At 38.4% G+C, this 25,973-nt stretch overlaps 1 protein-coding gene across 8 annotated transcripts in view; it reads left to right on the top strand.

Moving 5' to 3' along the window:
• The first annotated feature begins 1,709 nt into the window (after positions 1–1,709).
• Positions 1,710–25,973, top strand: part of SUPT20H (SPT20 homolog, SAGA complex component) — a 30,558-nt gene continuing 6,294 nt past the window's right edge. For 2 of the 8 annotated variants that reach the window (XM_054164824.1, XM_054164828.1), the window contains exons 1-20: positions 1,710–1,811; positions 3,241–3,338; positions 4,330–4,365; positions 5,226–5,284; positions 5,369–5,435; positions 7,246–7,375; positions 8,005–8,108; positions 8,626–8,742; positions 8,866–8,919; positions 10,691–10,830; positions 12,043–12,199; positions 12,280–12,336; positions 13,328–13,399; positions 14,296–14,453; positions 16,538–16,570; positions 18,757–18,874; positions 20,846–20,954; positions 21,188–21,346; positions 23,253–23,565; positions 24,609–24,763. In XM_054164824.1, the coding sequence (XP_054020799.1) occupies positions 3,336–3,338; positions 4,330–4,365; positions 5,226–5,284; positions 5,369–5,435; positions 7,246–7,375; positions 8,005–8,108; positions 8,626–8,742; positions 8,866–8,919; positions 10,691–10,830; positions 12,043–12,199; positions 12,280–12,336; positions 13,328–13,399; positions 14,296–14,453; positions 16,538–16,570; positions 18,757–18,874; positions 20,846–20,954; positions 21,188–21,346; positions 23,253–23,565; positions 24,609–24,763 (2,041 nt within the window). In that variant the 5' untranslated portion in view covers positions 1,710–1,811; positions 3,241–3,335. The remainder of the gene's footprint in view (positions 1,812–3,240; positions 3,339–4,329; positions 4,366–5,225; positions 5,285–5,368; positions 5,436–7,245; positions 7,376–8,004; positions 8,109–8,625; positions 8,743–8,865; positions 8,920–10,690; positions 10,831–12,042; positions 12,200–12,279; positions 12,337–13,327; positions 13,400–14,295; positions 14,454–16,537; positions 16,571–18,756; positions 18,875–20,845; positions 20,955–21,187; positions 21,347–23,252; positions 23,566–24,608; positions 24,764–25,973) is intronic. The other 6 variants (XM_054164829.1, XM_054164832.1, XM_054164830.1 and 3 more) reach the window with 5 other exon arrangements.

The raw sequence follows: 25,973 nt of genomic DNA on the forward strand, positions 1-25,973 counted from the left end.
TGGCTATGTGTTTATTTATTTCCATGTGCATACAGTAAGGAATACAATTTGTTTCTGGCAGGGAACAACTAGGGCATAAAGAGGCAATATGTTTAGAGAATATGCAAAAACATCTGTTATTGTAAGAGATCTAGTTCCTCTTCCGAGAAGGAAGCCCATTTCTAAATGCAACACTGAAATGCCTTTCTAAACACAGGTTCACTCTGAAGTAATGGCAATATGCTCTTTCTCACCTACCACAGCATGAGGTTAGGCAAAGAAAGGGTAGCTTCAAAGTTGGTTCAAATGCTTCTGGAGAGTTGCTGTACTATGCATCAATAGGTGCATTGATGAGTTCAGGAAGAATTGCCACCCACTGGTTATCTTTTTTCTCATGTTCAGGAACAGCATGCGCTCCTAAACTACTGTTAAAGTAGCTTTTCAAAAGCTGAAACAAGGTGTCCATCTTGTTTATCCCCACAATTTAAGAACACTAATACCATTGTAAGATTTTGTTATACGTTTTGTCCATGCTGAGGGACAATTAATTTAAAATGCTTTTTGTTCTTTTAAGGATACAAATTCTTCTTTAAAGTGTTTTCCTAACATGATGATGTTCCTGTCCTTTATCACAAAATATATTAACAAGTAATCGATGTTTATCAATCTGTAAGAACATATTATTTATTTGCAGATGGATCTGATAATTGATAAGAAAAGTAACTGCTAAAACCAACACATGCATTATTTAACCTCTGGAAGAAGAGGTCACAGCAATGTTTTTTCTCAGGCTACTTCCAGTCCCTTTGTTGCAACACAAAGACATTTCCAGTATGTACATGAACACATACATACCAAATTTGCAATTCTGCTTTATTTGTTTTGACTTATTTCACAGAAAACTGAACATTCCATAAAAACAAATAGACACACAAACCCCTTAAAACAGGCAGTTATTCTTTTTCATGCTACAAGCAGCAGGTTTTTAATGCAATTTTAAAACAAGCTTTTATCAGTTCAAATGGATAGTTGTTTGCATAATGATCTGATGAATCCCCTAGCAGCTCCAGCAAGTTACCCAGAAGCATCTTCTAAAACACCCACAGTAGACTTAAATGTCCCCATTCTTTAGAATTGTTCCCATATACCTCAAGCGGAAATTATGAAAACAAAGACCATTACGATGAAGCAAAATTTACACTCAGGCACTGATCTTATGCTATGTAAAGATTCCCCACAGCTTCCCCAGATAATACCCTGTCCTTGAATTGCTGTCACACCAACCACCACCCAGCCTTTCCTCTCTGCCTTCACAGAAACCAATTTCCACAATGCGCTGCAAATGCATATGCGCCCAAAATCTTCAAATATCCCTGAGAAAAAACTGTAGGAAACCTACTCAGATCCTCACAGAGGCATTACACCCTTGGCCTGAACAAGTACCCAAGCACTTTGCTACCACTAAAACCTACGGACCTCTCGGCCCCGGTTGACGCCCCTCCTGCGGCGACCGCCCGCCACAGACGCCCCGCCACAGACGCCCCCTCAGCGCCCACGGGCTACTCCTGGGACACGCGAAGGCCGCGGGTGGCCCGCGGAGGGGCGGGACGTAGAGGCCCGCCCTCCCGTCTCTATGGCGACGCCGCGAGTCGCTTCCCACCCTCAGCCGAGCCCACCTCGTCGCCATGGCGACTGCCCCGCCCCTTCCGGGAGCGATTCGGAAGCGACGGGGCGGAAGCGGCTCGGGAGGCCGCGGTGGGCTGAGGCGGGGGCGGATGAGCGGGGGACGGGGGTCGCTGTGCGGGGGGCAGGGCCCCGCGGGAGGCCGGCAGGTAATGGCGCTCTGTAGGGCGGGTCTGCTCGTGCTGGTGAGGGGAAGGTTGGTCGGTCGGTGGCGGCGGCCCCCTGCGTTCTGCCGGGCGGGTGGTCCGCGGGAAGTGGGGGCCTAGCCTGTGCCCTTCGGCCCAGCCGTAGTACGGCCCGGCCCAGCCCTTTCCGGTTGGTTGTGGTCGGTGCCTCCTTCCGGTCGTTCTCCGCCTTCGCAGGTAGGCCCATGTCCGTTGAAGGTGGCGGCAGCACTAATGAGCACGGAGTTGCGGTTGGCCTGGCGGGATCCGTCGGGACTTACAGCAGGGCCTGGGCGGATCTGACCTCCCCTCCTTCGCGGGTCTTACACCTCTGCGCCTCGCTCTCCTTCGTGCAGGGTGCTCTCGGTCTCCCACTCCCAGAATCTGGCTTCACTCTGAGCTGGGGCGGGGGCGGAGAGGCTACCCGGAAGCCAGCAGGGCTGTTGGGGTAGCACGGATGGACGCCTCTCTGACCGACCTGTCTTTTTCGCGCATCACCTCACCATCTGCCAGAAGCCGGCTGGTTTCAGCCTTGCAGGGACTACAGAGTTTTGTCCCACTCCCCCCAAAACCTGAACAAGGTTTAGGGAGGTGTAAAGTAATCTGAAATGTAGGAAGGTGTTCACCAAAACTAAGGCTGATGTGGGATGTAGCCGCAATACTTCCACAAATTAAAATTGTGTGTGTTTCTTACGTAAACATTTCAAGTATAATGAGGCACTGTAATGTCGAAAGTAACATTGACTTGAATTTTCACATCTCTTCATTGCGAATAATGTGAAGAACAGGATTTAAAGAATGAGTTCTTTGAGATAGTTTCTCTTCATACAACCATCTAGCTGAACTTAAAACTGAAATGGCAGAGGAACATGGTATGTGGAGGAAATGACATGTAAGGAAGGTGCTAGTGCTGTGCAAATTTAATTGTAATTCATGATTGACAGCCTACTGTGAGTCAGTATTAAGCTAGTATCTCAAAATAATGCTAAGAAGGCACTGCTAGTGGAGGCGTTGTCTGTGAAATACATCTTCATAAAAGCAAAGCAAACCTATTAAGGTATGCTCAATATTCTGAGTCCTTGCCACTAAATGTCCTAGCCTCCTGCACATTTGCGGATGTCGTATTTGGGGTGCCTAGCTACTGGGCCACTGCAGTAGAGTACTTGGCTATGTAATTTTAAGTATTTACTTATTTCACTATTTAGCTAATGTAAAATTATCGTGCAAAGCAGTAGTGGTCATTAGAATAGGAAACTTTGCACTTAACACAGCATAGACCTTTTTTGTTTATGATTTGGAGGAAAGGGTGCTATGCAAATGAGATTTAAGTGATTAATTAGCCACTGAAAATGTTAAATAAAATGGTTATTTCCTAGTGATATATTTTTCTCCTTGTTTTTTTTTTTTTTCCCAGTACCCCAAGCGTAACTATAAAATATGATTCTTTGCCTGCTGCACCAGACTTCTTAAGTACTTCTTTTGCCATTTGGTCACCTGGCTTCAGCTACAATGGTATGTTATGGTTCAGATACTGTGTTTTCAGATTGTAGAACCAAGTCTGATAGCTGTGTGGCTGATGAGCAAAATGCCATTCATGTTTCACATTTTCTTTAAGAGAAGGAAAGCTAGGGGTCAAGGGAGACTTTTTGCTGACAGCAGTACTTGTTTATTTTGGTTTGAAGTTCTTGTCAAATTTACGTTCAAGAACTCAGTATTCATATCTGTGAAGCTGTTTGCTCTTTTTTGAAATTGCATGTATGCTGCAGATACACTGAAGTGAAAGACGTTCCAAAGAAGCTAAATCCTTTGAATTAAATGCTAGTCTGTATACTATGCTTTGGGATATAAAAAAGCTTTTGCAGATTTTGGTATCTTGTCCTAGGGTTGGTCGCCCTTAGCCTGCACTGGAGGAAATCTGGAGTGGAGGCTCTGTTTGTTTCTTAGCCACCAATAGTATGTCATAAGAAAATCTTCTCAAATTTTGTGTGCAGAAGTAACATTCTGAGATCTTTGTTTCCATTCTGTAGAAAAATAACTGTACTAATATTTAGGAATCATGGCCTAAAAGTTAAATATTTTCTTCCTGGACAGCTTCTCTGGAATACTTTGGTCTAGTCTTTGTGTTAAATTATTAGCCATCTTAAGAAAGGAGAATAGATTTTTCTATTTGTCATCCCTAATTGTTTTGGTTAATGTTTGTTATTACTTTTATTAGGCATAATGTTTATTCCTACTTCTAATTGCCTTTTGTTGTTCTAAGACTTTGTAATTTAGCCAAAACCTGACAAGCACAGGCACTTGGTAGTGGGATTCATTACTGTTGTTGCAGTTACATGAAGCTTCAGATACTAGGTTTTGTATGTATCAAAGAATGTGTGAGCCCATATTCTAACTATAAAGACATATAAGTAGTAATAGAGGGTTTTGTGGATTTGGTTTTTTATATATGAGGATGAATAAATAGCTGATATAATTTCTAAAACCAACTGTTTAATTCTTGCAGCAACAAGCTTTAGAACTGGCATTGGATCGTGCAGAGGTAGGGAGTAGCTAAGTTACTTGTTTTCACATAATAATATATTGCTCTTCAATATATTGAAATAAGTGCAGCTGTATAGAGGTAGCTGACAGAAATATATGGCAAAATTCTGTTTGTGTTTTTAAGGGCTGCCCAGTGAGAATGAAGAGGCAAGTGCCTTCTCATTCATGTTCTTTCATGCTGACTACCTGCTGTGATAGTTACCTATTAATTATGGGATATACATATTTCTGTTGGAAAACTTCTCGTTATTCAAATACTGAACTAAGCTGCTAATTAAAGTGCTTCAGATACACGGTAGAGATTTGGAAAAACCTTGCTGGAATGTAAGCCACATTGAATGGAGGATGACATCTTTTGTCTTTTTTAGTTCATATATTTACTATACCTGAATTGTATTTATAATGCACAGCTGTCTGGACGAAACAGTGTAAGTGCAAGAGACGAGGGGAAAATTAAACTTCAAGTTGGTTTTGTTAAGGAGTAGTTAGTTGGTTTCTAAATGTTGTCAAGCCAGAATGCATGAACTGGATTGTACATTGACATGTTAATTTCAGTAGTGCTAAGTACAGTAGTGTTGCTACTAGGGTAGTGTTATTTACTACGGTAATGGCAAAACATGAGTATAAAGTCAAGACTCATGCCATAGCCACGAAATGTTGCGTGTCACAGCTAAACTGATCTGTGTCCTTGTTGATAACATATACTAGATCATTATCACTTTTGAAACAGTCATGTACCGTAACTTAATTACTTTCTGTACACATAGAACGCTGGTAATGATCTGAAGCTGCATGGCAGCAAGCATTGAATTTCTTTGTAATATATGTTGATTTTTTTGGTTTACTTTTCTCTTCTAGTATATCATTGAAAGTGCTCGTCAGAGACCTCCAAAAAGAAAATATTTATCCAGTGGAAGGTAGTAAGAGTTTCAGTATTGAGTTTTAAAATAGCATTTCTTTAATTTAATTTTGGTTACATTTTAAGCTTTTTTTAATTTCAGAAAATCTGTATTTCAAAAACTCTATGATTTATACATAGAAGAGTGTGAAAAAGAGCCTGAGATAAAGGTAAGTGGAAATTGCTGGGTAACTTTTCATCTCTGAACTTGCCCATTTAGACAGCAAATACTTTACTTATTTCACTTAATTCCTCTGTTAAAAAAATAATAAATGATCAGTGGTTATTGTAGTAGTTACCTAGGATTGAGACTACAAGAGAAACAACAATTGTGACTTTTGTGGACTAAACTGTGTCATTTAGTAGCATAATCTTAGTTCCATCTGAAATAAAAACAAGGTGATGGGAGGGCCAGTGACCATGTGGTAACCTTAAATCAATTTTTAAAGGTAATAAAGTAGAATGCTGGCAGAGGATTTTAAGGATTGTGCTCTTGATGTGAAAAGAGAGAATTTAAAAGAATGGTCTAGAATGGAGAGGTGTATCTAACAAGGTTATTAGATTATAGTACTATTAAAATAGTGGAGTTGTATAATATGAATAGTAAGACCTAGACTGGTTTGAGTGACTTGTTCATTCTGACTTAATCCTGTGTCACACAGTTACTGTCAAATTCAGGGCCAGTGTAAATGCCATGTGCATTGTCAGTATCCCTGTTTCAGGTTCAATTGCTTAACATTTTTAGAATCTGTGCTTTGTTGTAAGTTCAGGTTTATTTGTTGGGTAACTGATGTTCAGGAGGGAGGAGTACCACTTTTCTGTGCATGAGGTCCCAGAGAGTTAGGAGTTTTAGCCCTTGTAACCAGGCAGTGTAAGTGGTCTGGTTACTTTGTATCTGAACTTTTGAAATATACTACATGAGTGTTTACGAAATGTAATTCAGCACCTCAGGCTAATCCTTGATCTTTAAAATCTTTCCAGACAAGACCTGAGTTTAATACCAGGTCTGAGCTAGTATCTCTAATAGCCAACTCAAAGGAAGAAAGACAATTTTTGTAGTTATAATTTTCATGCTGATTGAAATGTAACTTTACCTGCACCAATACAGGTTGGGGGCTGCACCAATACAGATTAGGGACTGCCCTACTGGAAAGAGCTCCATGGATACAGACCTTGGAGTCCTGGTGGACAGCAAGTTCCCCATGGGACACAATGTGGCCTTGTGGCCAAGATGGCCAATGGTATCCTGGGGTGCATCAAGAAGAGTGTGTCCAGCACATCTAGGGGGTACTTCTCCCCCTCTACTCTGCCCTGGTGATACCACACCTGGAGTATTGTGTCCAGTTTTGGGCTCCCCAATTCAAGAAAGACAGGGATCTGCTGGAGAGAGTCCAGCAGAGTGCCACAAGTATGATTAGGGGACCTGAGCATCTCCCCTATGAAGAATGACTGAGAGACCTAGGACTATTTAGTGTTGAGAAGACTGAGAGGGGATCTAATCAATGTCTATAAATATCTGAGGGGTGAGTGTCAAGTGAATGAGGCCAATCTCTTTTCGGTGGTGCACAGTAATAAGAAACAAAGGATGCAAACTTGAGCGTAGAAGATTTGACCTCAACATGAGGTCCTTACAGTGAGGGTGATGAAGCACAGAAACAGACTGCCCAGTGGGGGTGTGGAGTCTCCTTCTGTAGACTGTAGCACAGGGTCATTCTTGTTAACTATGTTGTCTGTGGATTTGTAATTCAAGGCTTTTTTTTAATTGAAATGAGTGATTCTTTGAAAAATTACAAACCCTCTATGTGCATAAGTGTGTATAGTAATGCATAATATATGTACTCTGCTGAATACAGCCCAGTTAAATTTAACTGGGCCTGTTTAGGTACATACTTCAATATTCATCTAATATCCTAGAAATTGATTTTATTTCTACTAATTACTTGATAGTATTATGTTCATGAGCAATGTTTACTTTTAAAGCAGAAGCTGAGACGAAATGTGAATTTACTTGAGAAGCTCGTTATGCAGGAGACATTGTCATGTCTGGTAGTGAACCTCTATCCGGGAAATGAGGGTTATTCACTTATGCTCAGGGGAAAAAATGGCTCAGGTAATATTTTTGCTCTTTAATTTTTAAAAATACTCTGAATACTCTCTGAGTAGTGAGAATGTGTTGTTGCTTACATTTAACTGTTTCACTTCTAACATCATCCCTTGGTGGGGTTGGAGGCAGAACAACCAAAATAAAACAGCTGCACTTGAAGTAAACATTTGCATAAAGCTGTGGGGTGCTCAGAAGGTCTCTAATGGTGCAGCATAAGTGAGTAGATATGAATCTTTTTAATAACCTTCCATTCTGCTATTTCCCCTTAGCTTCCTGAGTTGCTTCACTGAGTTTCTTGTGTTTCAGATTACTTCCATCAAATTGTTTCTTTCACTGCTTTCTAACCAAAGGCATCTGTGTTCCATTTTGGTTGTGTCTTCATGCCACTGGTACTGCAATGTGCAACAAAAGCATACAATATCTCATCAGGGAGCAAAAATTCCATCCCATGGAGCTATTAAGGCATGTTGCCTTTTGGCACAGTGAGCAAAACTGGATGTAAAAATACCACGCAAAAAATTTTGCCTTTTTGGATAGGTTTCTACCATTCCTGTATTTTACTGTGGCAAGCTTGTTTAAGATTTCACATTTTTAAAGTTTGAACTTGAAAAGCAATATGTTTTGTTTAAATTCAGATTCTGAGACCATTCGGCTGCCTTACGAGGAAGGAGAGCTGCTTGAATATTTGGATGCAGAGGAACTACCACCTATTTTGGTTGATCTTTTAGAAAAATCTCAGGTTTGAAAGTTTGGTTTTCAAAAAGAACACATTGTTTGTACATTGTATGTCTATAGGACATAGTTTGTTTTTTTTTTAATGCTTCACATAGGTGGTTCCAAGACACAAAACACTTGTGCAGTTGTAACTGTAATATTTAGTGTCCCAAAGAATTTTTTTCTTGCTGTGTATGAGAAAGGAAAAAATACATATTGGGGAGAAAGGGTTAGAAGAGAGATTGCTATGGCTGAGCTTGCCAAACATCTTTAACTCCATGCTCTAGCAAAATACTCTTTGTTCTTTGTCATTATGAAATACTTGACGTGGGAATTTCTTAAAACTGCGTTTCTGGCATATGAAAACACTACACTTGAAGCTTGCGTGTTAGGTATGTCTGGGTATGTAATAAAGACCACTGGTCTGACAAAATTAGTGCTTAGTTTTATTAATAGCATCACTGAATTTTACATGATATATAACAAAGTTTTTAGGCAGCGGGGGCCTTTGCTTACAAGTTGTTTTTTTTTGTTTCAACTAGGTTAATATATTTCATTGTGGATGTGTCATAGCAGAAATACGTGACTATAGGCAGTCCGGCAACATGAAATCTCCAACGTACCAAAGCAAGCACATTCTTTTACGTCCCACAATGCAGGTAGGAAGTGGTTTAAGTCATTCACAAGTGCCATGGAAGTTCCTAAACTGCATATCAACTATTACTGAATTTAAGAAGTCTTATTTAGTTGAAAGCTAATTACCATTATGTCTTCTTCCTCAGACTTTAATCTGTGATGTTCATTCTATAACAAGTGACAACCACAAATGGACACAGGTGGGTTAATGGTTGTTTTAAAACTTTACAGTGATATGGAAATAGACAATAACATTTATTTAAAATGTTTATTTGTTTAACAAAACCTGAAAAGCAAAACATAGGTGCTTCTTTATTAAGTCAAACTGTCAGGCTATGAGAAGTTGTGCATGATATGTCTTCCAGAGAGCTATCAAACTAACTTGTTAAAAACATCTTGACACGATAGCAAACAATAGGATTTGCTAAAAGTCTTGCAGAATCAAACTTTAATTTTTGATAATGCAGAATGGCAGTATTGGAGTTATATTAATTAATTTACCTTACTTCATTCATCCTTGACATAGTATCCTAGAACAGCATTTGGAGTCAAATGACACAATTGTTCCTCTAGCATCATTTTGCTAGTGGTACTGCTCCAGTAAAGAAGATTGTAATTAAGTACAGTTGTACAGTTACAGTAGGTTAAATGCTGAATAACATGGTGTACTCAGCATGCTCATTGGAGGCTTGTAACCAGTTTGGTCCCTCAGGGGTCAGTTCTGGGTCCAGTGCTTTTCAATATATTCATCAATGACCTGGATGAGGGCACAGAGAGCACTGTCAGCAAGTTTTCTGGTGACACCAAACTGATTGGAGTGGCTGACACACCGGAAGGTTGTGCTGCCATTCAGCAGGACTTGGACAGGTTGGATGGCTGGGCAGGGAGAAATTTAATGAAGTTCAACAAGGGCAAGTGTAGTCTTGCACCTGGGAAAGAGCAACCCCAATATAAGTTGGGGACTGACCTGCTTGAGAGTAGTGAAGGGGAAAAGGACTTGAGGGTCCTAGTGGATGGGAAGTTGACCATGAGCCAGCAATGTGCTCTTGTGGCCAAGAAGGCCAGTGGTATCTTGGGTTGTATTAGAAGGGGTGTGGTCAATAGGTTCAGGGAGGTTCTTCTCACTCGATACACTGCCCTGGTGAGGCCACATCTGGAATATTGTGTCCAGTTCTGGGCCCCTCAGTTCAAGAAAGACAGGGAGCTGCTTGAGAGAGTCCAGCTTAGAGCCACAAAAATTATTAAGGGAGTGGAACATCTCCCATATGAGGAGAGACTGAGGGAGCTGGGACTCTTCAGATTGGAGAAGAAGAGACTGAGGGGTGACCTCATTCATGGTTATAAATACATGAAGGGTGAGTGCTCAGAGGATGGAGCCAGGATCATCTCGGTGATACCCAATGACAGGACAAGGGGCAATGGATGGAAGCTGAGGCATAGGAAGTTCCATGGAAACAGGAGAAAGAATTATTTCACAGTGAGGGTGACAGAATACTGGAACATGCTGCCCAGAGGGGCTGTGGAGTCTCCCTCTCTGGAGATATTCAAGACCCACCTGGATGAGTTCCTGCATGGCCTGCCATAGGTGATCCTGCTTTGGCAGGGGGGTTGGACTAGATGATCTCTTGAGGTCCCTTCCAGCCCCTAACATTCTGTGATTTGTATTTCAGAGCCACAGTCATGCTCAAATCCATTTCAAAATTTAATCTAAAGTCACAGGTAGATCATCTTAATGGCACTGACAAAAAATGGATTTCATTGCCATTGGTACCATGTTTAAAACAAATCCCACCCAAAGCTCTTGTAACTCATAGTAATTGTTAGTGATGCTTAGCTGTTGAATATTTTGTTGACTTTTCAAATACAATTTATTCAGTTTTCTTTAACATGCACATACATGGAAGTTGATATATCAACTTAGAGTAAGAGTCTAGAGATTTTTACATTTATTAATAGCTGTGTATATTGCAGGAGGACAAACTCCTACTTGAGAGCCAACTTATTTTGGCTACAGCAGAGCCTTTGTGTCTTGATCCTTCAATAGCAGTGACCTGTACTACAAACAGACTCCTGTACAACAAGCAGAAGATGAATACTCGCCCCATGAAACGGTAGTTTTCAGTGTGAACCATATTGAGACTTTCTTGGAAAATTTATGAAGCATTTCAAAGAAAAGCATAAGTAATTCTTTATGTGAAAAATTTTGCTTCTCATGTGTACTTAAATACTAGGAATATGAAGGATTATCAAGAAACTAATTTTTAAGGGCTGGATATCATACTGTATATTAATTAGTAGTCAATACATATCATGCTAGATTTCATATATCAAAAGAATGTGTGTGTATAATTTTCTTAACATCAAGTTATATTCCAGTTTTGACTTTGTCCTTTTTTTTTTGTATAATTCAGATGTAAGCTGAGTCAGATGTCAGCTTAGTAATGTAAAATATATAAATGGATATGTTTCCTATTGGTCTCTTGACTTACTGAAAGCTAAGGAAATCAAATGAATTATTTATATGCTTACTCTTTAGGCTAAACTGAAATGTAGGCATATTAAAACCTTAGAAAACCTAACAGTAATGTGAAACATACTATAAACAAAACATTGAAATTGTTTCAGTTTTGTGCATGGCTGTTGAGTTTTTTTCCCACAAAAGCTTGGGATGCTTCACATTTGTTCTACTGTGAGGTGCATTAACTCTGTATGGTGAAAATGTAGCAATGTTCTGTCAGAATTACTGAAATATCAAAAGCTGGATTTGCATTGAGTGTGGATGAGTAGATGTGTGTATGCTAGTGTACAACCAGTGGTGATGTCTACAAAAACATCACTAATGAAATCAAGCTGTCCTTAGGATTAGAGCTTGGTGGTCAACTAATATTCTACTAGAAAAACAAAGGTGTTAAATGTATGTCCAGGACAGCATTCACGTATCGATGGGTTTGGCATAACACAAAGAAATGAGGCCAGTTACTGTAACTTTATAGTTATATTAGCAGTACACAAATCTTTTGACAGAACTGAAATCTATGGTAATATGCAAGTATCTTCTCAGTTGGTTACCCATTTTGACATGGTATTTCATTTATGCATTTCAGAAATAATGCCATTCTAAGTGCTGAAACACCTGAGCAGAAAGCTAGGTTTTTTTTTTTTACAAATATGAAATTGAGAGTTTGAGTACTGTGTCATCCAGAATGGCAATTTTAAATTAGTATTGTGAAACCTGCCTTTTAGTTTCAATATAAGTGGCATTTCCATGCAGAGGAGAATTTAATTTAGATGGGTTTACAAGCTTATCTATTATTTTGCCATAGGTGCTTCAAAAGGTACTCAAGGTCATCTCTGAACAGACAGCAGGAAGTAACTCACTATTCAACTCCACCTCAGCTCAGGCTACTTGACTACTTACAGAAAAGAAAGGAGAGGAAAGGAGCCCAGCAGTATGACCTCAAAATTTCCAAAGCTGGAAATGTAAGTTCAGACTCATAGGTGGCTATACTTCTAATAATTTGAAACATTTAACACATTAATACTCCTTTTTCATCTTCCAGTGCGTAGACATGTGGAAACAAAACCCTTGTTACTTGACTGCACCTTCTGAAGTGGATGTAAGTTTTTATCATTAGCAATTGTATTGAATGTTGTATTGTATGAAGAAGTGACTAAAAAGTAGCCAGTATCAAAAACTACCTTGAAAAATGGGAGTTACTAACATTTAAAATTACTTTTCTCTACCACAAAGTATAAACACAAACTAAACCATGTTGTAATACATTGTAACTATAGCATGATAATTTGGATGAGTTAAGAGTGTAAAAAGGCCTTTAGTATTGTTTATCTGTGGGTTCAGTGTGCACAGGTCTATTTGAAGTTGTATGATAAGATAGAAAATGGGAAAAGAAATGAGGTGAGAAAATTATTTAGAAATTAGTCACTTCTCAGCATGGCAGAAATTCTTCTTTTTTGACATGTTGTTATACTATGAGACATAATATTTTCAATAGCTTAATTTCTTTATACAAGGAGTTCTAGTTGGGAATTCTGTTGGCAGCATTCACATTCTTGGTTTCTGGCACTGCCAAAACATATGCTGCTAGCATACAGAAGAGACTAAGTAGACTAGACAAGATTGTAGCTTTGATCTTAATAGGGCTGGCAAGAGTGTGCATTACACAGGAAATGATGCTGTAAGTGCATACAAGCCCTCTCTTTGCCCTTCAACAGTGTTGTACCTGACCTAATCAGTCATTAGGAGTTACTGGTATTGTGAATTCACTTAACAGTTTCAAATGGCAGGCAGTGATTTCAATCTGTGGTCTTAAGATACTTTTCATGCTTTCATTAAGTATTAGCATAGCAAATATGGTGTAGCAGAATAAATGTAAAGTTCTAAAGGTTCTCCGATTTACTTTTCTTGAATGCTTAGCACAAAGATGGCACATTGTACAAAGTATCAAGCTATCCTTGTCTGTTTCTTGCTCTCACTTTTTAAGACTATTATGTTAGCCACTGATAAAAACAAGAAGCTGTGCTAAATTGACTTAACTGGCCCAATATGACCATTGTTCGTTCTTTTCTGATATCTCTATTTTCTTTAAGGTGGAAAAATATGCCAAAGTGGAAAAGTCTATCAAGCCTGATGACTCACAACCAACTGTCTGGCCAGCACATGTGAGTAATTTGGCCACACTTCTCTGTCTGTAGTTAAAATGCCTCCTATTTCAATGAAATCAATGTAGGAATACTCATCCCTCCCCAATTTAATCTTCCATGTGTTATGTAGACATAGAAAAATTACCACAGATGCATGCTGCACTGTATGAAATGAAAAGTATGTGCTCAGTCTTTTAAACTTTCTTGGATTTTCCAGAATTACAAAGGAAAACACCTTCAATCTCCTAAGTAACAGGTGCTGTTCTTGCATAGCTAAGAAAGCATAAACATTTACTGGCTTTCTTTACACAGATACCCAAGCGATCAATGGAAAAGAGCTTCTGTTAATGTGTTACATTTGGAAAGAGATTAATATTAAATACCTCTTACAAAAAGCTTTTTCTGTATTGTCTAAGTTGAACCTTAAGAATGTGATGCAAATTGAATGATGTGCTAAGCCATAGTAATTTAATGTAATTAGCCATAAATAAATTCATTAATTCCTCATAGTTTTTTAAAGTAAGATACTATTGTTATTAACAGCACTTATTGTGATGTCTTTGTAGTTTCATATTAGCAAAAAGTAATAGAACTTGATCTTCATCTCCAGTGTTTTACTTGGAAAAAATATTTCACATTGTCATAATTTATAAAAGAACTCATTTCTCTCTGTGTTCACCCAGTCTGCCTTTCCATATCTAACAAGACTGGAGTTTGCAGTCTTTATTTTTAAGATAACTTTTTTTTCCCCTCTCACCCCTTCAATTAACTTTTTCTCAAATCATTTTCATTTTAGATAATTCACCAGTTCTTACAGAGTTTTTCTTACTGTATTGTATAGAACTGGCATATTTCATTAACTGTTTCTGTTATGACTTGTTTAACCTCATTTTCTTTTTCTTCTGTGTTTCCAGGAAATAAAAGATGATTATGTGTTTGAATGTGAAGTTGGTAATCAACTTCAAAAAACAAAACTGACCATTTTTCAGTCTCTTGGCAATCCCTTGTACTATGGTAAAATTCAGACACTCAAAGGTGATGAGGAAAATGACAACCTGGTAACTCCGTCACAGTAAGTTACATCCTGTTTTAAACTGTGCTGTGATCTGGTAGATGGAGGACAAACATTACTTACCTTTTTAAATCATAAAAATACTCTAGAGTTAGAAATGTGATTTAAGGAGTTTTGTTTGAAAAATTGAGCTAAATTAAGCAAATGTTAAAAAAATCCCGAAGTAGTATGTCCAAGCAACCATCCTATATTGAGTGTACTTTTATGATACATCTACATGGTCTTTTACATTAAAGATACATTATAAGCAAACAAAAAAACAATGAAAAATTTACACCCACTCAAATTGTGGAGCCACTTTGAGACAGTAATAACACTTTCTTTTTTTTTTTTTAGTGCTACTCATTTTGAATGTTGTCAAAATTTGCCTGATGCTCTAAAAATATGTGACTTGATTATATTACATTTATGGTTATCCAGAGAAACTTAGGCTAAATAAACAGTTAAGAAAAGCATGGGTTCCAAAGAAGCTTACACCTTTTAAATTGTTTTGAGCCTTCTGTTGCTGCTGTGGCTCTACAAAGTTTTTTCCATTCTTGGCCCTTTTATTGTACAAGGCAGAATCTTCATATGGAGGTATCTGTGCAACAGAGTAAACCTTACCAGTGCAAGTAGCAGTGAGCCTGAGCAAACTTTGGTTGTTTTAATGAAAGTTATTTATTACCCAGTATGTAATTCTTATTTTTTAATTAAAATCTTTAAATCTTCTTAATAGTCAGGACTGAGATATTTACTGTTTGTTTTTATGCTGTCATGGTTCAATCCCAGCTGGCAACTAATCATCAGACCGCTACTTGCTCACTCTGCCCTATGTCACCACGCCCAGGTAGATGGGGGAGAGAATCAGAATGGTAAAAGTGAGAAAACTCATGGGTTGATATAAGGACAGTTTAATAGGTAAAGCAAAAGCCACAAAAACAGAGCAAAACAAGGAATTCATTCACCACTGCCCACCAGCAGACAGGTGTTCAGCCATCTCCAGGAAAGCAGGGCTCCATCACATGTAATGTTACGTGGGAAGACAAACACCATTGCTCCAAACATCTCCCGTACCACCTCTTCCTCCTTCTTCCCCCAGATTTTTATTGCTGAGCATGATATAACATGGTATGGAGTATTCCACTGGTCTATTTTGGGTCAGCTGTGCTAGCCGTGTCTCTTCACAACTTCTTGTACATCCCCAGCCTGCTTGATGGTGGACTAAGTATAAGAAGCAGAAAAGGCCTTGACGCTGCAAGCACCACTCAGCAGTAACAAAAAAATCCTGTGTTATCAACACTGTTTTCAGCACAAATGAAAAACAGCCTCATACCAGCTACTGGGAAGAAAATTAACTTTATCCCAGGCAAAACCAGCATACATACTTAGTGCTGATCTAATTAGAACAGTAATGTTAGTTTGCAGTTAGCCAGTGTGATAAGGCTGGGAATTGAAAGGATTTGTACATGCTACGTGTCTGGGGCTTTCTCGACATCACTGCATTATGATTTGAAGTTTATCAGAATTTGGATACTTCTCTTTAAACTGTGTCATAAAAAGTGAAAAAGTGCAGAAGATACTTTGGCTGTACTGCTGTAAAATAAAACATTTATTTGTTTATTTAGATAGAGAAACAAGAGGTCTGTAGTGTTTTAAAAAATAAATCACTGAAGTAATGCATTTGCACACAAAGAAATTCTCATTTAGGAATTCTGGAAACATATCTGTAATTTTTCCCTTGTACTTTTTACAGTAGCCATTCTGTAGCAGTTATTCACTTACTTTTTTTTTTTGATAGTATAAAATGTGGAAGTTTTATCTTCTGCCTTTTGCGTTGTAGGTTATTTACTTGTAAAGGAGTCTGTGGTAGACCATGTCTATAGACATGGTATAGACTATGTCTATATTGTACATAGAGTTGTGAAGCCAAGTTTGCATTTCAAGTACTGAATAATACCCAGTCCATTGAATGGATATGGTATCTTCTGTATTTTCAGCACATCTGAAAGAGCAGCAGTGACATTTCTTTAAGTTTTGTGATTATAAAAACATGTTCTTTTAGTCCAACTCATGACTGAAAATGTATTATGCGTTTTATATTTCAGGTTCCTTATTGGTTCGAAGACTGATGCTGAAAGGTAAATTAATATAGCATATACATAGCTGTTTGGCTTGATGCCAAATAGTGAATTTTGTTCATTTTAGTCATTATGGCTGCTAATGTTGTAGTTATGGAAACAGATGCAGAACAAATGGGGAAAATAAGGACCATTAACTGTCAAGAAGTAGGATATAGTGTGTGGTTTATTTAACAAGCAATGAAGACTGGAGGAAAAGAAGTGTGTCAATACAGTTTGTTCCACTGTCTAAATTTCAAGTACGTTACAGTTATTTCATAGAGTCAGTAAGGTTGGAAAAGAGTTCTAAGCTCAATGTGTCCAACCATCAATTCAGCGCCACCATACCCACTAAACCATGTCCTGAAGCACCTTATCTACACTTGTTTTTTAATACCAGGTTGACTTTTCCCAGTCCTATACTTTGAATTGTGTTTGTTCTCAGGAGTGTTCATTCCCGGGACTGAAGTAAGACTGGCCCATAATTTCCTGGGTCCTCCTTTAACCCATTTTTGTAGATGGGGCTGACATTACCATGAGGGTAGTGGAACACTGCAACAGGTTGCCCAGGGAGGTGGTTGGAGTCCCATCCCTGGAGATACTCAAAGTGAGGCTCAAAAGGGCTCTTGGCAATCTGATCTAGTTGAGGATGCCCCTGCTTACTGCAGAGGGGGTTGGACAAGATGACCTTCAGAGGTCTCTTCCAACCCAGACCATTTTACAATTCCATGATTAGCCTTCCAGTCTTGCGGGATGTCCTCCAGTCTTCATGACTTCTAGAAGATTATGGAAAGTGGCTTCACAGTGATGTCAGCCACTCTTAACCACTCTCAGGAGGATGTCTGGGCCCATCAGTTCATAAGGGACAAGTTCCTGTAATAGCATATCATCTCTTCTTTCACTGACTGAGTTTGTATTTGCCTCAACCTGGATTTTTGTTCTTGAGGCCAGGGGCCCAACAGTGTTGGTAAAGATAGAGGTGAAGAAAGTGGTGAGGTTTTGCTTTTTCATCAGTGTTGGTGACTAATTCACCTCTCCCATTTAACAGTGGGACAATATTTTCCATCTACTTTTTGTTTACATATCCAAAGAGCCCTTTCTTGGAGTTTTTGACTTGTCAGGCCAATTTCGATTTGAGCTGAGCTTTTCCTATTCTAACTGAATCTTTGCATGCCTTGTCAGTGCCTTTGTTCTTAATGGATATTCATCCACTTTTCCATCTCTGGTATACTTTTCTTTTTGTTTTGAGCAGACTCAGAAGCTCCCAGTTAAGCCAAGTAGGTAGCCTGCTCCACATATTTCTCTTACCTTAAAAGGGGATGAAGTGATTTTGTGCTTCCAGGAGACATTCTTGAAAAGCTCCCAGCATTTGCTAACTCCATTTTCCTCCATGGAGGCTTCCCACAGAACCTCCCAGCTGAGCTCTGTAGAGAGCTAAGTTTGCTTTTTCTAGAATTCTAAACCTTTGTCTTAGTACTAACTTCCCTAGCGCTCAGCAGGATCCCAAACTCCACAATATTGTGATCACTGCAGCCAAGGCGTCAGTAATCAAGATACCACAAAACAGTTTTTCTTGGTTTGTGAATTGCAAATCCAGCAGTGCCTCATGCCTGGTTGGTACACTTAACATTTGTAGGAGGGAGCAGTCCTCTATACATGCCAGGAACTTGATGGATGATGTTTGGGCTGGTCTATTTTTTCCCAACAAACATGAGTAGTCACCAATAAGAACCAGGTTCAGCTGACTTGAAGCTTTCTTAAGTGACAGCACTTAAAGTGACACAAATTGGCAATATGCCTCCAACAGCAGACGCTTGCTGAAAGATACCCCTTGGATCCCCATTAACTGACGTCCTGAAGAGCTCAAATTGCTTTTGGGGTGGAAATCGTTCTGTCTACTGTTTTGCATATTCCTCCAAAAGAATGTTTGTTAAACTTGTTTCTTATACCATATTTTGCATTAGGAAAAAAAGACCGTGGTTGAAAGAGACGTTAAACCAGAATAAATTTAATAAAAGGCTCCAGGAATTTAAAGTAGAAAGATGTATAGAGATAGAGATATGTTTCATATAGATGTATCTCTATTTTATACAGATAGGTGCTTGCATAATATATATTTACATGACTGTGTAGTGTGTTTACATATATGTGTCTACTTTAGAAGTTCAAAGTTGTTCACCTTTTTATGTCCTCATTATCTGTTTCAGAGTGGTGAACCAGTATCAAGAGCTGGTACAAAATGAAGCAAAATGTCCTGTGAAAATGTTTCATAATTCAGGTGGATCAGTAAATCTTAGTCATCTTTCTCCAGGGAAGGAAATGGAAGTGAGTCTATCGAGCCATACCTTTCTTTAATTTGCATTTAATTACAGAACTATTAACTATTTTTGCTATCCACATGTAAACGTCAAATAACCCATGAATTTAATTCTAAATTGTTTGTAAATGCTTTATTAGCATAATCATTCAATGGGAGCTTTTTGGAAAAATTGGAGGGCAACACTCTTATTTTCACTGTCCAAATGTTGCATCCTTTAGCCATGGCTAATTTATTTTATTACTGTGCATAAAACATTTAGCACTGAGGTTTTGGTGTGGCATTTTCCCACTCAAATGAACCTTCCACAGTGCAATATACTTAAATGCAGCTATGTGTTTTATTTTGCAGGTCAATAAATACAGAAGCAGATGTATTAGCTGAACTTCTTTTACCTTTAGAAATTATTGAAATTATTTTCTTTTTACTTTGAAGAGGATAACTCCTTTGAAAACCCAAAACAACAACAAAAAACTAACACCCCCCACACACCCAACAAAATAAGCACTGCAAATGTTAAAGTGCACATGCTTACAGGCACACATACAGTAGAAATTCCTGCATTCTCAAATTCTCATGCCTGTTGTCATTGCCATGTCTTTTGCTTGCTGCTTCTGGCTTTCTTTGTCAGATTCAGACGTCTAGGGACGTATGTATGAATTCTGTACTCATTGGGCTATTTATTTTGCTGTAATTGCCCTAAATACATTTCAAAAGCAACAGTGTTGCTCTGTAGTGGGTAGTTCTTGGTGTCTGCCAGAGCAGCATGCAGAGGCCAGCAGTGGCAGAAAGGTATAGGAATGTTACTGGATGCATATATACATATAGATATACATATATATATATATATAAAAATCATAGAATAACTTAGAGTAGGAAGGTGCTTTTGAAAGTCATCTTGTCTAGCTGTCGAAGCCCTCACTGAAAGTGGACTCCTTTTGAAGAGTGCATTATACTAAGGAGGAGGATAGCCCTCAGAGTTTTTCTCAAAAGATTCTTTTTTACAAGCAAGCAATTACAAACCTGTAGAGGAGGTGTCACTTATTACTCAGAATCAGTGGAAGCTTAACTCTCCAAAAGGGCTGATTCTTCATAGTGCTGAGTGCTCTGATTTGTTACCCCATGCACATCTAATTTGGGCTCCAGCATTGAAATATTCCATTCACTATACCAGCAGCCTCATTTTCTTGTTTCAGAACTTTGTGGACTCTATGCTTGTTAGATGTTACTTTAATTTCTGGTTTACCTGCTTTATAGGTACAAATATATGGACTGTACCTGTCAATGTGTTTCACTGTTGAGTATTTTGACTGTGTCAGCTACTGGAATTACGGATTTAGGGCCTGAGTTAGTGCCACAGATTTCATTAGATGAAAATTTATGTTCAACCAAAACAGGTTATAAGAACAAACAAAAAGGGAGCACTCTAAAAAAGTTAGCAGAGCTCTGATCACATTGAAGTTGGGGAGAAAAATGTGTGTTGATTTCTGCACATTCAGAACTTTCCTGTATCTATTTAAATTCCTGTTCCCAGAATCAGGAAATCTGATTCTGCTCTCTAAATCTGTCTTTGTTGGAAATGGCAGATATGTACAGCTGGTGAATGAATGAAAGGGAGTAATTTTTCAAGACCAAATTGTCTTTTTATTTCAAGTGCATCTGTCACTCTTAAAGTTGTCAAAATTACTAACAAGAATTTCAAAACTGCAGAGAAAAATGAAACTGCTTCATTGTTTTAAAAGGTTTTGCTTGGTTTAAATTGTATCAGTGCTTTAAAGCTGCCTCTTGATGGTAGGCATTTTGCTTAAAGAGAGTGTGTCATAGGTTATGTTTTTAAAACAAAAGAGAAGTCTGAAAATTTTGAAGGGAATTTTGTCATGAGTTTGAGAAGTCTAGTACAAATGAATTGAATTGTCTTTTCTGTCAAATATGTGGAAGCTCATATTGCTGTGGTAGTGTTAATTTCTCTTTCCTCCTAGCAGCCAGAAAGTATATCAGGCTCTGTTCAGTCTTCAGTATTGGGGAAAGGTGTAAAACACCGACCTCCTCCCATCAAATTACCTTCAAGTTCAGGAAGTAGCTCTTCAGGTAATTATTCATTGACTCTGGCGTTTCCTTTTCACATGTTCTGCCTGTTGTAAAATGACATCTCTTGAGTAAAGATTTAATGGAAAAAAAAGAAAGATGTGTGTCTTATCTGTTAAAAGAGCATAATTTTCTTTTTTAATTTCTGATTATATTGTTCACAAAATCACACTCTGACATATTCACGTTAACATGTACTCGCAGAACAATGATGTATTTTAATTATGCATTTTCAGGTAATATTTTTAGTCCACAACAGTCAAGTGGCCACCTAAAGTCCCCAACTCCTCCTCCTTCTTCTAAGCCTCCTGGTCTTTCTCGGAAACAATCTATGGATCTTAATCAAGTTAGCATGCTTTCTCCAGCTGCCATGTCCCCTGCAAGCTCTTCACAAAGTGAGTCACGACCTAAATTCTCCATTAAATCTTAGGCTTTTGCATAAATGCTTCCTGAGATAAACTTCTTAACCTGTGGAACAATGAAACTTAAGTGTACAGTGTACCGTAAATTGTATAAGTTGTGCAGCTTGAGGCAGGTCTCTTGTTCACTGTATGTATTTCATGTTTATTGTAACTGTGTTCGTTCTTTCTGTATATATGTATGCACCCTCTGTGTATACGTTTTAATACATTTTTATGCAATTAGTATGATGATCTCTTTTATGAAAGGCTGGTAGATTGTGTGATGAGATGAAATTCCAAAGTGTAGATTTTTTTTATTATATTTTTTTTTTTCCCTCCAGTGTAAAAACAGTATGTTAGATCAGTGTGCTTTTACATAATTTAAGCATCTCGGGTTTTAAATGTTCTAGGAGCTGGTGCAGTTGTATCTCTATGTATGTATATAATCTGATCAGTCCTAAGGTGGTGATACAATAAACAATAAGATGACTTTTTTAAAGCGCTCCTACACTGTTTTACAAATCATTGCTGATTGCAAGTGTGGTGGTGATGCTGATGGCGATAGCACCATACTCCCAGGTGTTAAAATGTAAATTCTAGTAATAAGTAGCATCCTAGTCGAAGTATTTTCCTCAACACTGACAGGATCGTTGTAACCATAGCTACAGGTCGTGAACAGCTTTAAAAATATGTATGCGTCTTGAGACACTTCGCGAACAGATTTGTACAAAGAGAAATCAAAGCTGCAGGCTTTTCATTTTTTAATGAATAATTGTACACTGCACGTTCCAGTAATCCTGCACAGTATTATAATATGCTTTTTGCATTAAATAATTCAAAAGCTGGGTAGCTCAAAAAGTGTAACTTTTCTGCCTTCTTGTTTTGCACAAAGAAAAAAGGACAAGTCAGAAAATTCTTCCAACGTACTTACTCTGGTTTTATGTTAGTGCTATGAACTGTGTCAATCTGCTGCACACAGTTGTTACTTTAAGGCTCCGGTCACAACAGCTGAACGTTCACATTTGTTTACTTTCTTTCTGCAGGACATGAAAGCTAAAAAAACCAACCAACCAAAAAAAAAAACCAAACACCCCACCCCCCCTAAAAGAAAAAAAAAGAACAACAAAGAACCCCCCCCCCCCCAAAAAAAAAACCCTACCAAAACAAACTTAAAACCCTCCCAAAGAAACAACAAAAAGCCACACCTCATGTTTATGGGAGCTTTTGTTTTTCAATTGACAAACTATTCTTACTGCATCCACAAGAAATCTAGCTATGCATACTACGCTTAAGAACAAGGAATTGCACAGTAACTTTTAAAGATGCAGTATTACCCTCTGGTACATTCAAACATTTCTAAAAATATTTTTAATTGATCAAAATTTGGCACATGGGAGATCAGCTATCTGATGAAATTTAGGCCAACCCCATGATTATTGAAACAGTCTGTGTTCTTTGTTGAATCTGTTGTTTTCCATGATATGTTTTTAACATGATGCAATTGTGCAGGCAGTACATAGAGATTATATGTTTAACACTTGAGGGCAGAAACATTAATAAGCTTACAACGGTCACCAAGAATTTTTTAGGGGTGTTTTATTTAATTTATGTATTTCTGAATGGAGTTATGACAGTGTATGATAAATTATTGAAGGACTTAATGGAGGATACAAATCTGTGTATGGCTTAAGGAATTAAGCATGGGGAATGAGCTTTCTGTGTGATTCTACTGCATCCTTAACAATGAGTGCGTGCTGCAACACTCGTGTCGTGCAGAAATTAACACTTGCAGTCTGAGGAACAAATTGTCAGTGCTAAATAAGATTCCATTAACCTTATTATACAAAAAGGACTGGCCTTTTATAACAAACTAGTACTTTCTATTTTTCTCAATGAGCAGGGTCTGGAACTCCTAAATCATCTACTCCTACTCCAACCAACACCCCTTCATCGACCCCACACCCTCCTGATGCTCAGAGCTCAACTCCTATTACCCCTTCTGCCATCCCTACTCCCCAAGATTCAGGCTTCACCCCTCAGCCCACTTTGTTAACCCCGTTTGCTCAGCAGCAGATGTCTCTGAGCCAGGCACTGCCTGTAATGACCATTCCTCTTTCCACCATGGTAACATCCATTACTACAGGAACAACCTCCACCCAGGTCATGGCAAACCCTGCAGGACTTAACTTCATCAATGTAGTGGGCTCTGTGTGGTAAGTTTTTTGTTACAATGCTTTTTTTAATTTGCCGTTGGTGGTTGGGGTGGTGGTGGTGGGAGTTTGGGAGTGGTACTGGACTGTCCAGCATCCATTAGGATAGATACATTTCTGGATCTGCCATACAAAAAGATTACTGATTTTGTAATATGGATTGAAAAGCCACTAGAAACTGTTTGTATTTCTCAAACATAAGGCAACTACTATGAGAACATTAAGAAAGGTTTTTATTGCTTTATGTATAGTTTAATTTTATAAGCTTAACCTTAGTTTAAATGGTTTTTGAGGTCTTGCTCTTTATGAAAACTTCTTTCATTAATCAGAGAAGAGGTGAAATATCATATGCAGACCGCTCTAAACGAAGAGTGGAAAGAGATTCAGTAGGCGCTTTACTATGATTGAAAGATTGGATGTGAAATACAAGGAAACACAAATCAGGTTTTTAGCAATTTAACTGAAGTTAAATATTCTTTAATCCTTCAAACTCATTTTGTGATAAAATAAAAATGCTGCTGTCAAGAATAGATTGTATGGGGTAATGTGGACTGCATTTCTAAATATAAGAAATTCTATGATCAATATAGGATGGGCAATGTAAGACACATGGTGTGCTTCGATGCAAGCATCAGACACTTGACTGCTCCAAGGTGTTCCACAGTTGACCACTGCTGATGAATTGGATGCCTTTTCTTTTGGTTTTTTTGGTGTATATAATACAAAAAGAAAACACAAACCTGTTCCTTCACGTTCTGTTACAATAGTACAACCATTTTGAAGACGGTTGATCTCTCAGTATTTCTAGAATAAAAGAACCACTTGTGGTTTATTTTTCATAGATTGTACCAACGGAAAAAACATTTGGGTTTGTTGTGTATTTGTTATGCCCTAGGTGTCACAGTTTGTCATTCTGCCTTGATGCTTTGTCTGTAATCCTATTTACAGAAAACAGTTGGTTTGCTTGTCATGAGACAGAGGGCAAAAACTGACGAGTATTTACTCATACCACTTGGGTTTGATGTGTTGTCTTTCCTCTTCTACAGTGGAGCACAGACACTGATGAGCGGGTCAAACCCTATGTTGGGGTGCAACACTGGTGCCATAGCCCCTGCAGGTATAAATCTGAGTGGCATTTTACCATCAGGAGGTCTGGTACCAAGTGCGCTGCCTGCTGCGATGCAGTCTGCCTCTCAAGCAGGTTAGTGCAAATAAGTTGAAAAGCCACCCTTCAGGTAGGGACAGTGTGAAAACATATTGTAAGAAAGGTGGACAAAACCAGCTGTTGTGTGCATAGGTTGTGTATTTGATGACTGGTGCTCAGGAGCCACGAGTATTTTTGTGTTCCAAGCATGAGCTGTGTTTGAAATTCTTTGAAATGGATTTTTGAGGGGCTGGACTGGCAAAACATGCTCTAAACCTGGATTGATTGGTATGTTCAGTAGGGCATTTGAGAGAGACTCCAGAATCAAATTCAACTTGGATGGTGATGACTGACAGGAAAAAAGGCATGACTAACTTTATAGACAGGCCTACTTTTTAAATATGCAGGGTGTATTACCCTGTCACTGGTGCTGCTTTATTCTAGTAGGACAATTATTAGTTCCTTATTGCTTTCAAAGATGATAATATAAATTAGTGTACTTCATTAGACATTAAAGCAGGGTTTAAATTACCTTCACCTAAGAAGATTCCCATCTTTCTCTAACTGTTTGGAGTAGTTTATTATCTGTACAAAATGTTTCCTTCTAATTATGATGTATCTCCTTAATTGCAAATTAAATTATTTTTTTCCTCCTGTTCCTTGCAGACATGAAAAGTAGTCATCCACCCTTTCTCTTTACCTTCTAAGTATCAAACACGCTGTCATGTCCCACATTTGTCTTCTCTTTCTGATAGCTCATATTTTTGAAACCTTTCATAATCCTGTCACTCTCTTCTAGACTGTCCAATTTGCTTACATCCTTCTTAAAATGTGATAACCAAAACTGGACACAAGCCTGAGCTTGGCTGATTTACTACTATGGAGCACAGCAGAATAAATGCATCTCATCTCTTTCACAACATTCCTGTTAACATTTGCCTAAATGAGGTCTGCTTATTTTTTATCTGTTTGGTTTTTTTTCAGCGGCATTACCTTAACGTAAGAATGCTTTACTGGGTTAGGCCAAAAATCAGTCAGCTTATATTCTGTCTCTGCCAGTCACCATAAGAGGATATGTAAGAGAGAGTTTAAGATGAGACAAAAGTGTGAAGCAAAAACGTTCCTTGTATACAATTGTACCTCTTCTGGCAATCTACAGCTTTCAGACTTTCTTAGCTGAAGACTACAAACATGGATCTTTGGGCTTAATATTCCATGCTAGACTTCTAGTCTGTGGATTTAGCTAATTGGTTTTTGAATACATTTT

Source organism: Dryobates pubescens, chromosome 10 (genome assembly GCF_014839835.1).
Source record: "Dryobates pubescens isolate bDryPub1 chromosome 10, bDryPub1.pri, whole genome shotgun sequence".
In the NCBI taxonomy this organism is placed as follows: Eukaryota; Metazoa; Chordata; class Aves; order Piciformes; family Picidae; genus Dryobates; species Dryobates pubescens.